Genomic DNA, 16,962 nt, shown 5'->3' with positions numbered 1-16,962 from the left:
GTCAAACACTCTTCTGTCCAGAACATCCTAATCCAGCTGTTGATATTTCTCAAGGCCAGGATCCAAGGACTGCAGGTGGTAGAGCCAGGGGCTGAGAGAGATGGGTTGGAGTGTGCGTCATGTCACGGTACACAAAGCACGTACCATGCAAGGTGCAGGAGGGAGTGTAGCTCAGGGCCAAAGAGGCCATCGATACCAGGGAAATTGATCGTAATCAACCAAGTTACAGAGACTGAGCAGGGATTGGCCATCCACCGTCTTTCACCCCCCTTCCCCTCCTGGTCCCTCCTCCTCCTCCTGTTCCTTTTCCCTCATCTTACTTCTCTATCTAATACTGCATTTCCTCATGCTGTTTTCATCCATTCTGCAGAAAAATAAGTTGGCAAATGAACCCAGACTTTGCTTCGGGTCAAAGCAATTTTCCCTTATTTGGCATTTTTAATGCAGTTGTATAATTTTAGAGTTGTTTGCTGTATCTTAACTTGGCCTAGAAAATTATTTGTTGTCCTATTTTCTCTGCAAAAGTGTGTTTGATCAAACAAACTCAACAGCACGCATTGGGAGATAATTCTTGAAAATTGGTTGCATCCTCTGTGCCGTGGCTCCACTGTATTTTCCTTTAGCTGCAGACGGTGGCATACCTGGCAGTGCAGCTGCACTGTTAGAAACGCTGCCCCAATTATAGCATAACACCTAGCCTTATGGTTTCCATGGCTGCACAACGCATTTTCCCGCAGGACGCACCGTGGAGAAACGAGTGTCTAATCAACCATCACCTTGGTAATAACACTCCCTCGAGCCTTTGCCGCATGTGTCAGACCTTAACAAGAACCCTGGGTGAAATCTTCCTCTTTCTCTCCCAGTCCAGCCACTGCCATTCATTTGGACCTAATCTGTTCCTACGCGTCTGCGTGAGTGTGTTTGTGCACGAGTGAGCGCGCACGTGTGGGTGAGAGAAAGAAAGTAAAAAGTTAGATGTATAAAATGTAGACACTGAGGGCGAAATATGTTGCTTTTATATTATATTACATCATTTTATACGCACACTTGCTTATTTTTCCTGGGTTTTGTTGATGCCTTGTTCAATCCACCATGATTTGCACCTATATTTCCATTTTAATCTGCACTTTGTTGACTTGTTTCAACCTTTATTCAACAGTACAGATGGTTTCCAGCTGCTCTAACCTGATTCTGCTGTCAGCAGATTAATCGGTGACAGATGAGGGTGTCAGAACTGGCTATAAAAGGAGCAGCAACATTCAGCTCAGGAATAATATTTTTAAATGCAAGAGTGCGAAGAACGTGGTCGTTTCAAGCTTTGCCGTGCACGAAATAGTTAAAATATTTAGGGGGGCTGCGTGAAATCTCATAAAGGCTGAGGTTGCAAACAACTGCTGGATGAGTGTGACCTTCGTGACCTTTGAGCCTCTGCATGAGACATGGTCATGATGCCGTGATCAGTACAGCTGCACTGGGCTCAGGAGTGTCTTTGAAAGCCATTGTTACTGCATTAAGAACCCCTGGAATAAACCAGACATCAGCTCATCTCAGACGGACAGAAAGACTGTTGACATGCATTTCTTAGTCAGATGAGTCCACGTTTCAGCTGTTTCCTGTTGGAAATGTATGCAGAAACTTTCTGAAATGAGTTTATAGCTTCAGTGAGAACACTGTAAAGCATCACCTTCAATAAATGCTCAGAGAAATGAACGGTTTACAGATCTAAGTTTCATAAACAAATCGTGTTTCGATTAACTTATTTCCAGGCTTTATCTTTAATATAAAACATTGTTCATCTCATATAAAGCTCACTTTTAACCTTTCATCCTCCCTAACTGGTCATTTTTTTGTAGGATTCGGTGTCCGTCATCATCTAAAGATGAAAGCTGGTGATTTATCAGCCTTAGATGTTTGAATAAAATCTAAATTACATTTTTCTTGTGACCGATGAAAGAAAATGTCTTGATTCCCCTGAGCGAGGTCTCTTGTAAATAATACTGATCCTCTCTAAATGCCTCGATGATGAACATCTTAGACTTTTTGGGGGTGTAAATAATATATAATAATAATAATAATAATATAAATACTGTATTTAATTCCTAGAAACCGATGATGGAAGTCTGGTAAATTAACCATTATGTCACTTATTAATATTAATAATGTGGAAACAACCAGCTCTTATTTATTTTTGCTTCATTATATACAGTATGTGTCTGTTGTGTTTAGTTACAAATGTATTTTCAGGTTTTATGATTACATAAAGAGTCATTTTAGAGCCATATTACAGCATCATCCCTCTCTGTCCATCTACAGGTAGTCTTTATGTTAATTACGAGTTAGACAATGGGAACAGGAAGTAGTCTTCTTCTCAGCAGCAGCAGCAGCTTTTATTGTAACAGATTCAGTATAAATAGAATTTAAAGCTAATCTTTGTTTTTTTTTTTTTAAAGAACAGTCACCACCCACAGGTCGAAGTTAAAAACACTGAAAATGAAGAGCTCTCTGCTAAATAGAAACCTACACCAGCTCATACTTTAGCTGAATTTTAACAAGACAACCCACGAACAGACTGATCGGGTTAAAAAGGTGCAACTGATGCTCCTAAGAGAGCTCGATCCACCTCTGAGACGCGTTAGCTACCACTTTTATGGATAAAGGCAGTTTTTATTTCTACTTTCATGCTGTTTTCTTACACTGCAGGTGTAATTCTTCACACTATTCCCTATCTAAGGGGGATCTTAATTTAGTGGATGAATTCTCAAAACATCGCCAAGCAAAGTGAGTTTGAATCTGTTATGTCAGCTATTTTAGACAAAATGATGAGGTTTGTTCAAACCTTTTTTGTTTTTATCCTGTAGGAGTGTCAATCAAGCAAGAAATCGAGCAAATCTGTCATTCTTTTCAGAGCAGAGTGCCTTTGCAGCATGACAAAAGTTACCTGTAAGCAGGCCTACATTTCACAAACGGATCAAATAAGAGCCGAATAAAGCGGCACAATTAAGACATCAGTGCAAGAAATATGGATCTAAGCTTTTAGCTTTTATGTTCTCGGTAGTGAAGCAGATGAAGGTAGTTTTTGTCTTGATTTATCAACCAAATGTACTTGTTTAACATGCAGTGTGAGGTCATTCATTACTAAGGAAATGACCAGCACTGATGGAGTGAAGAGGCTGTGCTGGTGAGCATGAGGTCATTAGCATAAGTAAGTAAGCTGCAGCGCTCCGAACAAGCTGAAGACTTCCAGCAGCACAACTCGGAGGAACCTGCTTTCGATCATTTCAATCATAACATGTGTATTTTATAAGATAACACTCAAATTCTCCCCTGAGTGTCCATATTTGCTCCAGCAGCCGGTGTTGTAGTTCTACCTTCGGCAGGAGAAAATGTATTTCTTTTTTTTAAAATTTTATTTCTGATATGCTTCTTAATTCAGGAGTCAGGAGAGGTCAGTCGGCTTTGCTGGAACATATGGCTTTATCATTAGCAGAGCAATGAAAATCCAGAGCTTAAAGTCACATTCTGCTTTCTATTGCTGCCAAAGGAAGCACATCTGTGCACAATGATTAAAACTGTTAGCATCTTATGGTAATTGCATGACTTTTAAATGGTACACGTGGGTATTTGTTTTAGTTTGACATGAAAAATTAGCTCATTCAATCTCTATATGCTCAGAATAATAAACTAAATTCCACAGAAGTCAGTAAATGTTTAATTTAAACCCAATTTTTGGGTTTTTTTCTGCATATTTCTCCAAATATATTTTTGTGTTAGCTAGCATTCATGGTGCCTTGTTCAAATGTCACTTTCCAAACACCTTTTACACTCATTCAGCCCATATCACTACACTCCAGCCCTGGCAAACGTGCCGTATCCCCATCTGAACAACAATTATTCTGCGAGCAAAGACTGATCCCAGTATTCAAAGTTTAGTCTGGCCTGCTTGTACAGAAGAGCAAGTGTCTTTTTCTTGGACACCATCCATAGAGGTTAACATTATGATGTGACCTTTACACTGTCTGAGCGGCAACAGAAACTCTGGATTTTCATCAATAACCCCTACACCAACCCTCAAGTACTTTCCCGTCTGTTTTCCAGGGCTACAACTTGCAGGAAGAACAATCTTTCATATGTTTTAGATAACTGAGAAAGTTCTCGTGTACATAGGTCACTTTATAGCCGTGTTCATGCACTTAGGCAGTCTGAAAAGTTGCAGTAATCAGAGTTTCTATTCACTTTTGTCACATTAAAGTTGGAGACTGTTTTCTTTCTGAAGGCATTATTGTTAATCAGTTCTAAGAATAAACGATTAGGAATTGATTTGATATTTAAGTGACATAAACAGATGAATCCTCACTACTATTTTGGACTGTATGTGAAGAGGTGTGTGGGTGGTTTTATTCATTCAAACGCTAAATTAAGAGGATGTTTACCTCACTTTAAAGCCTAAGAGATGTTCTGTTTCTTTGGTGAAACGTCTGAAATGTGTGAAGTTTATCATCTTAATCAGCCAGGGTTGTTTATTAAAGGCAGATTCAACAGAACCATCATGTGATCCTGGTGCTTTAACCCTCCGGAGCTTTAACACTTGAGGTGAAACGGGTCAAATATTTTGGTGTCTTTGTAGCACATTTAGATACGAAATAATGTAAATAATGTAAATGTGCGGCGGCCCTCTTATTCTCAGTCATTCACACAATAAAACTGCACCTATGGATTTGTAAATTTAACTGAACCCACACAAAAATAAGAGCAAAGCAAACCTAAAATTTCATTGAATTTCCGGTGGTTGATGAATCTTGTGGCACAAACTGGACCTGCTGGCAACCTTCTTTTCAGTTCCTTGCACACAGCGTCTGCTCTCTGTTTGATCAGGTAACTTCTGTGGAGGCAGAGTTTTATTACCAGAGCAACCATCAGAAAATGTAAAGGCATAATCAGTCGGTTTGCCGTTAGCACTGCAGCGATAATAGCTGACATAGCGTTGCTCTGAGTGTTTCTTCTCCAGCTGGAAAGCTCTGCACCGTCAGCACGTGTCGTCTGATTCGCCGGTGATCTCGCCTTCTTTGTTGCATTTAGTCATGTGCGGATAATATTTTATCATAATCTCATGAGTGTTATTTGTCCGTGAGGTTGCATTGTGAAACATTCAAAGCATCTGGCTAATTAGACGATTATTTACTTTGTTATGCAATAAGTTGCACATAGAAGCATTTTCCAAAAACAGTCAGTTTATCTTTCTTGGAGGAAATCTTTTTTTACATTTTGACATGCAAATTGAAGCTCTCTGAGAATATAAATCATCACTAAATGTTATTAGATTCATAAACACTTAAAGGGACATGGAATCATCTAATAATTAGCAGCGAATCTGAAGAAATAATAGAATTTATTAACAAAGTAAAGGTTGTTACCGTCTATAATCCCCATTTCTGGTAAGTTTTGACAGACTGTCTGCTGACACACTTTAAAAAGGTGGGATAAGGCATGTTTTACACCCTTTTAACTACACTTTTTAATTGTTTGTGAACAGAGGATAATGGTTGGAGTTGTGCAGAAGGAATCTGAGTCCATTCCTGCTGAATCCCAGATTTCAGCTGCTCAACAGTCCCTGGTTGTTGTTGCCTGATCCTCCTCGTCGTGATGCTCCATACATTTTCAATAGGAGACAGATGTGGACTGCAGGCAGGCCAGTCGAGCACACACACACTCTGCGTGTGTGAAGCTGCTGGAAGTCGTGCAGAATGAGGTCTGGCATCGTCCTGCTGAAATAACCACGAACCTCCCGGGAAAAGACGTCACCTTGATGTTAGCATCTGCTTCTGCGTCAATGGTAGCTTCACATATGAAGTCCTGCTATAGAAACCTATGCACCCCCATAACAGCCTGGATGAGCTTTCTTATCTTAGCCCTAAACGTATTGTTTTGACTCGTATGTCCCGTCTTTCTGTCCATCTGAGATGAGCCTGTGACCAGGCAACTCAGCAGGCAACTCGGCAGCATTTCCGTGCAGAGTTGATGTACGACTTCCTCCTCGTGTAAAACAGATTCGGGTTACATCTCTGAATGCAGCAGCAGACTGTCGAGTGACAATTGTTTTCCACGGTACTCACAAGCCCATGTGGCAACACTCATCACGATAGCATAAGGGTTTCTCATGCAATGCTGCCTTAGGGGCTCGATGAAGGTCATGCTCTTTTAAGCCTTTATGCACTGAGACTTCCTCAGACTCATTTAATGTTTTCACAATTCTATGCTCTGTAGATATTGAGAGACCGAAGTTCCAGATTGGAAACTGCGTTGGTCCATAGAGAAATATGTTGCTATTAGCTGTGATGCAGCCTCCGTCCTTCTTCTGATGACATCTCCTCAGCTGCCACTCTCGACTAAAAGAGAAGTTTGTTTGCTTTTCTACCTGTAAATGGTTAAAAAATGGACTTAAAACTACATGATTAGGGTTAGAGTTAAAGAACATGTTAAAAACTACCTGGTTAGGGTTAGAATTATACATTTTACATGAATTAATATGAAGCCTCACATCTTGAAGCCTGGACTGTAGAACTAATGTCCCTGAGAGTGGACAAACATTCATATTTTCCATTTTTTTTGGTGAGACTGAACTGAAAGTTCTGACCAAGTCTGGCACAAAGTGATGAACCATGGTCCATTCATGCTTGAGAACACAACGCCTCTGATGGCTGCTCCTTTTATAACTAATACTGACACCCTCACCTGTCACCAATTCATTTCTCATCCTTCAGAAAAGTGTAAAACTCTTTGCCTTCCTTTGCTCGTCTCCTCTCTTGAGTGCGTTTCTGGTATCTTTTGGTGCGCTATTTAAATAATTTTTTTGGAAAAGCTGTGAATTGTATCAACATTAACATAAAAAAATACAAATTTAACTGGAATTTGATGCAGTTGGCGTCAAATGTGTTGTAATTATAAGAGAGATGCTAAAAATAATCATAGAAAATGTGTTCTTAGGCTATTTAGGCTCTTACTCAATTATTTATGCATTCATATTATGTCATATATAACAGTCATAGGACCCCACTGAACAGATTTAAAACTAACTACCTTTGTTGTTACATCTTTGTTGACAGTGACCGACATCCAGAGTGAGACGAAGACCATTTTAGGTGAATCTCTTTTATCGGACATGGGCTTGTTTTTCATTAAGAAGCAGGTTAATGGGGGAGCAGGTTGGTGTGTTAACACCATGAAATTCCCATAGAACGCTGTTTGTAAGAGTGACTTTGGGAATATGTCTCTTGACTGTTTACGTAGGCCTACTTTAGGTTCCTTACTGTGACTTGGCTCGTGTTTAATTGCCATATAGTGAAACTCTTCAGTTCTCTGCTGAGCGCTCGCTTGCAAGACTTGTTTTTCTTCCTGCTGGTCACATTTTACAAGCCACATTCCTCCCTCTTCAACAATTGGACTGCATCAGTTCCTGCTATCTCCCCGTGCGAAGAAGGTGGCGACGGAGCTGCGAAGGGGCCAGCCTATGCTGGGGCATTTAGATGGGGGGAAGGGCATGTCTGCTGGCAACAAGGGTGAGTAGATCAGTGCGGCTCAGTGTCTGTGAGGCGGTGATAAGATTCCTGGATTTTCCCAGTGTGACAGGCCTGCTCACCAGCCGTACACCCCCTCTGCATTAGAGACAACCGCAGCCACCACCACATGACCCCCTCCCCTGGGATCCTTCACCTCTGCAAACAGCAGCCCACAGTCACCTGCAGCCACACCCCAAAACCTGCACAGTAACCCCCGGAGATCTTAATCTGGAGTATTTAAATTGTCAAATAAAATTACATGAACTGCACTCACATGCTTTTGCTACACTATACTGGCCACGCTGTCTCTTTCTTTCTCTCCGGCTCACTTCTCTTTCTTTATCTCTGCCTCCTCAGTCCCCCCCCCCTCCCCTCTCCCTCTCCCTTGGATGGCAGGTCAGGCAGTGAGCTGTGCGGGCTCCGAGGAGGTAAGGACGCCGCGGTGCACATTAATAATGAAAGGCCTTAGCCACCACCCCCAGACACACACACACACACACACGAGCACTCCCCCCATCGCCATGGCGATGGCACTAGCCCAGCACTGTCACCGAGGGGGAGGTGGGGATGGAGGGAGGACGAGGGGGGGGGCTTGGAATATAGCTCTCCGCTCTCCAAGCTGATACACAAACCCGCCGTACTGGGCCTTCCACCGTGGATACTCGCTAATTAAAAACACTCCAAACTTTGGCCGAGGCAGAAATCTGCATTTGCTTCCCCACCTAGATATGAAAGAGTGAGCAAAAAAGAAGGAAAAAAAAAATCACAGAGAGCCATCACTTAGCAGGAAATGGAAATTCTTTCTCGTGTCACAGACCTGGGGCGTTGGAATCGGTAATTGTGCCAAGACACATATGAGTCTGACCACGTTTTTTTAAAAATCAGCGCTGCTTTCACTTATCTATGTCTTCATCAAAACTTTGCCACGCATTCACATCCCACTCTGCACGGGCTTCCTCAGGATAACCGAAACAGAGGGAGTAAGACAGCTCCCCATCAGTAATCCATGACTATCATCGATTTCCTGCTTGTCACAGTGTCACAAAGACCTCATCGGAGAGCAAGATTCACTGAGAATAAATGAATTTTGTGTTTTTGGGAGGTTTCATGGACTGAAGAAACACTGCATTCAAAATAGTTCTTATTCAAACATCTTTTTAAATCATTTTGGTTACACTTTAGCATATCAAGGCTCCATCATTCCACTATAGGAAGATATTACATAGGCAGAGACAGAGAGAGATCTCAGTCAAATCAAGGACATCATGGTGATCCACACCACCAGCTGATTTACTTTTAATGAGTTCTGCTGGAGAAAGAATATTCTCATAGCATCCAATTATAAAAGGGAACATGTCTCTTTATCTGTGGAAAACGTAAGCTTTGTATTTGCTTTTGTCAGTCAAAACAGCTGCTTTAAAAAAAACATGCAAACAGACGATTAGACAAACATCAAAACTTTCAATTTTGACACGAATACATGCATTCCTCTTTATTCACAAAACCAGTCCAATTTTCTAAACAAATACAAAGATCGGTTATTTTTAAAAGCTGTAACTACCCAGCAACATAACAAAATCATGAAAATAGAACAAACGATAAAAAAGAAAATGCAATCTTGTCTCAGTGCGTTCAGTAGGGTAGAGTCAGAGCAAGTGCTGTCTCTTGGTGCTATCGCCCCGAGCCGCATTGGCACATGCTCAGTAGGGCCACAGTAACATAAGGCTGCCAGTTTCACTAAAAAAACAAAAGTTTGGAGATGCAGATTAGGGCTTATTGAGGAGATTACAGTAGTGACGGCTCTGGCAAAAAAAGCAGCTTCAACCCAGCGAAGGCTCACTGGTGCTCTGCCGAATAATAATAATAATTATAATAATAATAATCATCAGTTTCATCTCAATCTGAAAGTGACAAACGTCACAATTTGAACCATTTTCTTGTCTTTCAAAGGACATCCACTTATCTGTCTGGAAACTGCACCCTTCAACAGAACGAATCATAAAATAGACAAGGGTTTAAGTAACATAACGGTGAAGAATTACAATAACATTTGCCATTAGCCACTAGTTTTAAAATATAGCTGTAAATTTACATTCTCTACACAAGTACTGTATCTTTCCACACATGAACAACATTAACACCAAACACAGAAATTAGTTGATTGTCCACACTCAGTCCGTCATTTCTGTTTCTGGCAATGAGCAGTTCCATGTTTAAGCGACAGAAAAAACCTGCTGGGAAAAGGACAAAAGGTACCAAAATGGAAACATAGAAAAGGGAATGAAAGTTGCCATAGATGCTTCACTTTACGCTTCATTTTTGGTTCATGGAATAAGTAGGTGCATCCATTATCTGATTGTTTTTTTTTCTGCTTTCTTTTTTTTCTTTTTATTCTTTTCTTTCTAGAATTTTATTGGTTGCTAGTTTGTTTTCGTTGACCAGTGTCCGTTCCGGAGACAATCCAGGAGTTGGCATTGCACTTGATGGCAGAGCTTTGGGTAGGGAGCGGAGGAGGAGTCCTACTGGAACCACCGGAACGCCGCTCCTGTGGGAAGCATCACCTTCTTGGAGAAACAGAAGACAACAAGGGAGAGGAGGGGAGGGAGGACGAGAGAGAAGAGGAGGTTGGACTTGTTAAGGAAAGTCAGCACATTTTTATTTGTGCTTGCAGACATAATTCCACTTCAGCAACTTAAATGAGTCGGCCTTTTGTTCATTTTACAGCTGCTTATTGGTTAATGACATCAAAGAATATCAAAAACTCAACATATTCGATTAGCAACAACGGTAATAAAACAAGCACTGAGGTGTTAACTTGAGGAATTTGCAGCTCACAAGTGACTTAAATGATTAATGTCAATCAACTAATGAATTAAACAGCTAATCAGCTCTGCCCTAATTGTGTTCGACTCTTTGTCCCCAGGTGAGCAGCATGTGTGAAATCGCTACATTTCTGCCTTCAGCGCCACTACAGGAGCAGATTTCAACTGTGGCTGCACAGAAAACCCAATATGCCACATTTATTATTTAGCCACCACACACGTTGCTCTCCCACACCATCGTCGGTGGCTACGCCGCCTTCCGTCCCCCACCTCTCCCTCTCTGTGGTTATCGGTGTGTCTGATTGCACTGAGCAGGAGTGGCACACATGCATGCAGCTGCAGGGCTCAGCAGCAGCCTGCCAGTCAGGAGATAGAGAGCAGCTCCGGTCCCCGGAGCCGCAGCACGGCTGGCGTCCTGCAAAGTGCAGCTCGATGCTGCAGCAAGGATCCTTCCGTTTGCCAGCTCTGCCTGGAGCGAGGCAAGAGGAGCTCGACAAACATTTATGCACCCACACACACTCGCACCGAACCAATATGTATTCATGTGCAGTCACACACCTCCACACACATTGACATGTTAACTGACTCTCACAGTACACCCCCAAAATCACACCAAAATGTGAGATTGTTCTACTAAAATTCTCATACACAAAGTTTTTTTTAAGGGATAGATGCTATGAGTGCAAACATAAACACACAATCGATGCAGAAAAGGAAACGGAGGCCAATGACATATTTTTATTAACCCAAAAAAGAAACAACTGTAGCCTGAACAAAACCCGACAGGATTTTTTTCCGTTCTCGAACGGCTCTCTTACGCAGCTACGGTGGTATTAGTTTTTCCACAGAGCCATTTCTGAGTCAAATGGCCCATTAGTTCTCAGAAGTTTGTTAGAAACTAAAAGCAATACCCGCCTAAACAACCTTTCAGACCCACTTAAAGCATTCATCAGCCCTTGAATCAGCAGTGGTCTTATGGCCGCTGCTGTTCATAACCGGACGTGAAACGGGACGACGGCAGGTTTCCTCTACTTTCATTCCTGCTGTCAAAAACAAACATTTAGCTTGTGTAAAAAGACGTCAAACAAGGAAATGATTCCTGAGATCAGAGCCAAAGCCAGTCCACACTGTGCTTTATTTGTTAAATTGCCTCAATCAAGGATAATCTGACAGCTAAGACACCCCGAATACCACGTTGCTGCCCATTGCCCACATGAATGTGCCAGATTATGACACCAGTTTTTCTAAGATGTTGAATGGACGTAGGTTTGGATGGTTTCCGGTTCTGTAGAATTAATTATATGATATAATCTACCACAACAGCTGAAGCTTTCAGTACACCATCTATATTTTGAGGATTAATTCCAGCATAAACTGTAACCCAAAGGTTAACAGCCATAATGTTGTCAGGATGGTTTGACGGTCGGCCTTAAGCTGCGATAGTCTCATCCACGTCTGTAGTGACCTCTCTGCAGCAGCAGCACTCAGCTGTTAAGGAGACGGTCAGAGGACAGCAACATCTGCCGCTGACACATGTGTTGAAAACCTGGTAAGGGCCGGACTGACTGTGACGTAATGTGTGGGAGGAAAAAACAACACAGCCCTCGACTGAGCAGTAATGCTGTGTTTCCTCATTATCAACCATGTGCAATCAATGGAAAAATGGCAGCATTTCAGGAATAGAAAACCTCCTTCCTTCACCACCACTGATTGCAAGGGTTCACACAGATGGGATCTGTGGGTGTGAAGTGGCCAATCACTAAAATCGATGGACGTGGGTTTTTTTTTCAGACAAAGGCGAGCACATTTGCTTCAGCGTACCACAAACCTTTGTGTGCAATCGACAACAAAAGGAGAACGCATGTTGTTAGGTGTTAGTGATGCAAGTCCCTGTAAACCACGCTGACTTCAACTTGTGCTTCAGGGGACCTCTTTGCATTCTGCTTATTGTTTTCACAGGATTTCAGGATTACCTAAAAGTTCAAACTGAAAAACACAAACCGACACAATGAACTTGAAGCATCTACAGATACAGAAGCGTGTGTAGGATTCAACGCTGTCTGCTTTTCACGTGCAGCTAAAGGTAGCTATGCATTGCTTTTACTGATATTCCAACACAATGATTCCTGTAGCAGCAGCGATATCATAGCCTGTGTTTCATAATTATTATATACATCCAGAAGATTGGTGTAAATATGGCCGCAAGAAACATTTAGTTATTATTTCATACTTATTTAGTCCAAGAAATATAAGAAAACTGTGCATAGTTTCCCTGTTTCACCTGCATCTACCAACATCTTCATATATTACAAAGGAAAATACCTAAAATGATCAACTGATGCATGTCTTAAAAATGCCTTAATTGAGTTTTAAAAAATCATATATTTACACTAAAATCTATTCGGAAAGTGTTACTATTCGTAGTGTCTTCCATAAACTAAACTAAACATTTCTCCTGCATTTCACACATTTAAAATGGTCCCTTTTTAGATAAAAAATATATATTTTTACAGTAGGTCAAAGTCTGCTGGTTTGTTTTGAAGATTTTTGGATTTTTGCACCACAGCAGATGTGGCATCAACTCTCATTAGAAATATATCAAGTCTTTAGACCAGAAATATGACCAAATCAGTCATTTTTTCCCCATAGAAATGTTACTTCTTCTCTTCAGGTTAAAAGTTGTCAGTCTACCGTGACAGTTGCTGCCTCAATGCCGTCTCTCTCTTTCTTTCCGTCTTTCGTAACCTCCCCTATTCACTCCAACTTGTCCCTCCGTCTGCCCAGCAACTTGCCCACACATCCATGTATCTCGGCGTCAGTCTGCATGCCTGTCAGTTTGTATGAGTCTCCACTGTCCTAACTGTCTGGTGTACAGTGTCTGGGAGGCAGGAAAGACCATGAGGGAATACACTACTCCCATATCAGCATCTGACGCTGGCAAAGTGGGTCCCAGAGGAAAACATAGTGTTCAGGTATTACCTGTCTAATGACAAACAAGCAGAGTCTTTGGCACAAGCAACAAATGTCATCGCAAGCTCTTATCACAGAATATCTTTATGAGTACACCCTTAAAGTACTGTGTTATTCGGGTAAAAACAAGGCAGAGTACAACTTCCAAACCCTGACTTCACCTCTTTCTCAGCACTGAGCAGCATCGCTAAGACTGACACCCCTGGAGGGTATTCAGACACAGAGCAGAGAGGAACTGCCTTCCCACTTATTTCTCTCAAATGTAACATTCCCAGAATAAATCCAGACATCTTCAGCCAGTGAGCTATGAGGTGGCAAAGGCCTCAGCATGCTAACTCCCCCTCACTTGCCAATTTTACGCTCCTCTTTGAGCTGCCATGCGCTTTCAATGGAAACCATCAACACCCTTAAAATAAGCACAGTGCTGCTGGACTGCACTTGTGTACCGACATGCGTACGCTCACAGGCTCGTACATACACACAGGAAAAAACCCTTTCAATGCAAATGCAGTGCAAGAAAAGCAGAGATATTTCCCCTCGGTCTTCTCACTCACAACTGTGTACATAAAGATATGCCGAAAAGCGGTCAGAACCGTCCAGCAAACTACCCTTAAGACACACGTTAAATAAGAGATTATTTGAAAGTGCACACTGAGTATAGCAGTCACAGCAGATGGGGCTGTACCCTTCCATCATTGATTGGAGGGAAATATGACACTCAGGGGCTGTCTGAGCTACAGCTGAGGCTCACTGCAGTTCGCTGTGATTCTGAGCGCCAGGAGATCTTCTGCTTTGGTGCAGATGGTGCCCAAGTCGCACTGAATATGCATTAAAGCTGTTGACGGGGGAGCGGAAAACTCTCCAGCAGAAGCAGATTTAGAAGAAAACTTAAAGAGCGACTGACGTCTGAATTGTTATCTTAATGACCGAGACAGTTTTTGGCATTTGCGATTTACAGCTGATTCTCTGCTCTTTGCTCTCAATTCTGACACGGCACATTCTCCACGAATCTCCCCCTCTGACATTTAGCTTGCCCCGATGACATCACACTTGCTGACAGTGCGGCCCGGGCGGCTGTATTCTCTGATCTAATCACCTGCTCAACAAGGGCTGTTGACTTAATAACAAAGGCTGTTAAGGCAGCCACTAGACTTATCAATGGACTGCATAATGAAGAAAAATAGGGCAAAATTGAACAATTTCTTCTACTGTCACAGCTCCTTATAGAGGAAGGTCAATGCTGTGGTTCACTATCAAATCACTTAAGATATCCCTGCCTGATGACACTGATCTTAACCTGAGTTAAAGCAAATGTATTATCTTGCAGGATCTGGAGCAGGTTCACACTGAGGATCTGAATCAGGTTTACACTGAGGATCTGGATCAGGTTTACACTGAGGATCTGGAGCAGGTTTACACTGAGGATCTGGAGCAGGTTTACACTGAGGATCTGGAGCAGGTTTACACTGAGGATCTGAATCAGGTTCACACTGAGGATCTGGAGCAGGTTTACACTGAGGATCTGAATCAGGTTCACACTGAGGATCTGGATCAGGTTCACACTGAGGATCTGAATCAGGTTCACACTGAGGATCTGGAGCAGGTTTACACTGAGGATCTGAATCAGGTTTACACTGAGGATCTGAATCAGGTTTACACTGAGGATCTGGAGCAGGTTCACACTGAGGATCTGGAGCAGGTTTACACTGAGGATCTGGAGCAGGTTTACACTGAGGATCTGGAGCAGGTTTACACTGAGGATCTGGAGCAGGTTCACACTGAGGATCTGGAGCAGGTTCACACTGAGGATCTGGATCAGGTTTACACTGAGGATCTGGAGCAGGTTTACACTGAGGATCTGGAGCAGGTTCACACTGAGGATCTGAATCAGGTTTACACTGAGGATCTGGAGCAGGTTTACACTGAGGATCTGGATCAGGTTTACACTGAGGATCTGGATCAGGTTTACACTGAGGATCTGAATCAGGTTTACACTGAGGATCTGGAGCAGGTTTACACTGAGGATCTGGATCAGGTTTACACTGAGGATCTGGATCAGGTTTACACTGAGGATCTGGATCAGGTTTACACTGAGGATCTGGATCAGGTTTACACTGAGGATCTGAATCAGGTTTACACTGAGGATCTGGATCAGGTTTACACTGAGGATCTGGATCAGGTTTACACTGAGGATCTGGATCAGGTTTACACTGAGGATCTGAATCAGGTTCACACTGAGGATCTGGATCAGGTTTACACTGAGGATCTGAATCAAGTTCACACTGAGGATCTGGATCAGGTTTACACTGAGGATCTGAATCAGGTTTACACTGAGGATCTGAATCAGGTTCACACTGATGATCTGGATCAGGTTTACACTGAGGATCTGGATCAGGTTTACACTGAGGATCTGAATCAGGTTTACACTGAGGATCTGGATCAGGTTCACACTGAGGATCTGAATCAGGTTTACACTGAGGATCTGGAGCAGGTTCACACTGAGGATCTGGAGCAGGTTTACACTGAGGATCTGGAGCAGGTTTACACTGAGGATCTGGAGCAGGTTTACACTGAGGATCTGGATCAGGTTTACACTGAGGATCTGGATCAGGTTTACACTGAGGATCTGGAGCAGGTTTACACTGAGGATCTGAATCAGGTTCACACTGAGGATCTGGAGCAGGTTTACACTGAGGATCTGGATCAGGTTTACACTGCGGATCTGAATCAGGTTTACACTGAGGATCTGGATCAGGTTTACACTGAGGATCTGAATCAGGTTTACACTGAGGATCTGAATCAGGTTCACACTGAGGATCTGGAGCAGGTTTACACTGAGGATCTGGAGCAGGTTCACACTGAGGATCTGAATCAGGTTTACACTGAGGATCTGAATCAGGTTCACACTGAGGATCTGAATCAGGTTTACACTGAGGATCTGAATCAGGTTTACACTGAGGATCTGAATCAGGTTTACACTGAGGATCTGGAGCAGGTTTACACTGAGGATCTGGAGCAGGTTTACACTGAGGATCTGGAGCAGGTTTACACTGAGGATCTGGAGCAGGTTTACACTGAGGATCTGGAGCAGGTTTACACTGAGGATCTGGAGCAGGTTTACACTGAGGATCTGGAGCAGGTTTACACTGAGGATCTGGATCAGGTTTACACTGCGGATCTGAATCAGGTTCACACTGCGGATCTGGAGCAGGTTTACACTGAGGATCTGGATCAGGTTTACACTGAGGATCTGGATCAGGTTTACACTGAGGATCTGGATCAGGTTTACACTGAGGATCTGGATCAGGTTTACACTGAGGATCTGGATCAGGTTTACACTGAGGATCTGGATCAGGTTTACATTGAGGATTTGAATCAGGTTTACACTGAGGATCTGAATCAGGTTCACACTGAGGATCTGAATCAGGTTTACACTGAGGATCTGAATCAGGTTTACACTGAGGATCTGGATCAAGTTCACACTGAGGATCTGGAGCAGGTTTACACTGAGGATCTGGAGCAGGTTCACACTGAGGATCTGGATCAGGTTTACACTGAGGATCTGAATCAGGTTCACACTGCGGATCTGAATCAGGTTCACACTTTAAAACCTAAGG

General features: G+C 42.6%; 1 protein-coding gene across 3 annotated transcripts in view; it reads right to left on the bottom strand.

Moving 5' to 3' along the window:
* The window catches only part of cxxc5a (CXXC finger protein 5a), a 251,815-nt gene that overhangs the window by 219,422 nt on the left and 15,431 nt on the right, over window positions 1-16,962 (bottom strand). Inside the window, exon 3 of one of the 3 annotated variants that reach the window (XR_011909326.1) lies at window positions 9,529-10,117. Coding sequence is in view for 2 of the 3 variants with exons in the window: in XM_072374341.1 (XP_072230442.1) it covers window positions 10,073-10,117 (45 nt within the window). In the remaining variant the exon portion in view is untranslated. Of the gene's footprint in view, window positions 1-8,965; window positions 10,118-16,962 lie in introns of those variants that run through there. The other 2 variants (XM_072374341.1, XM_072374342.1) reach the window with 2 other exon arrangements.

This window comes from Leuresthes tenuis, unplaced genomic scaffold, assembly GCF_036924035.1.
Source record: "Leuresthes tenuis unplaced genomic scaffold, fLeuTen1.0.hap1 SCAF_21, whole genome shotgun sequence".
Lineage (NCBI taxonomy): Eukaryota > Metazoa > Chordata > Actinopteri > Atheriniformes > Atherinopsidae > Leuresthes > Leuresthes tenuis.
Note: the sequence above shows the minus strand (reverse complement) of the source record. Positions and strands in the feature narration are given on the sequence as shown.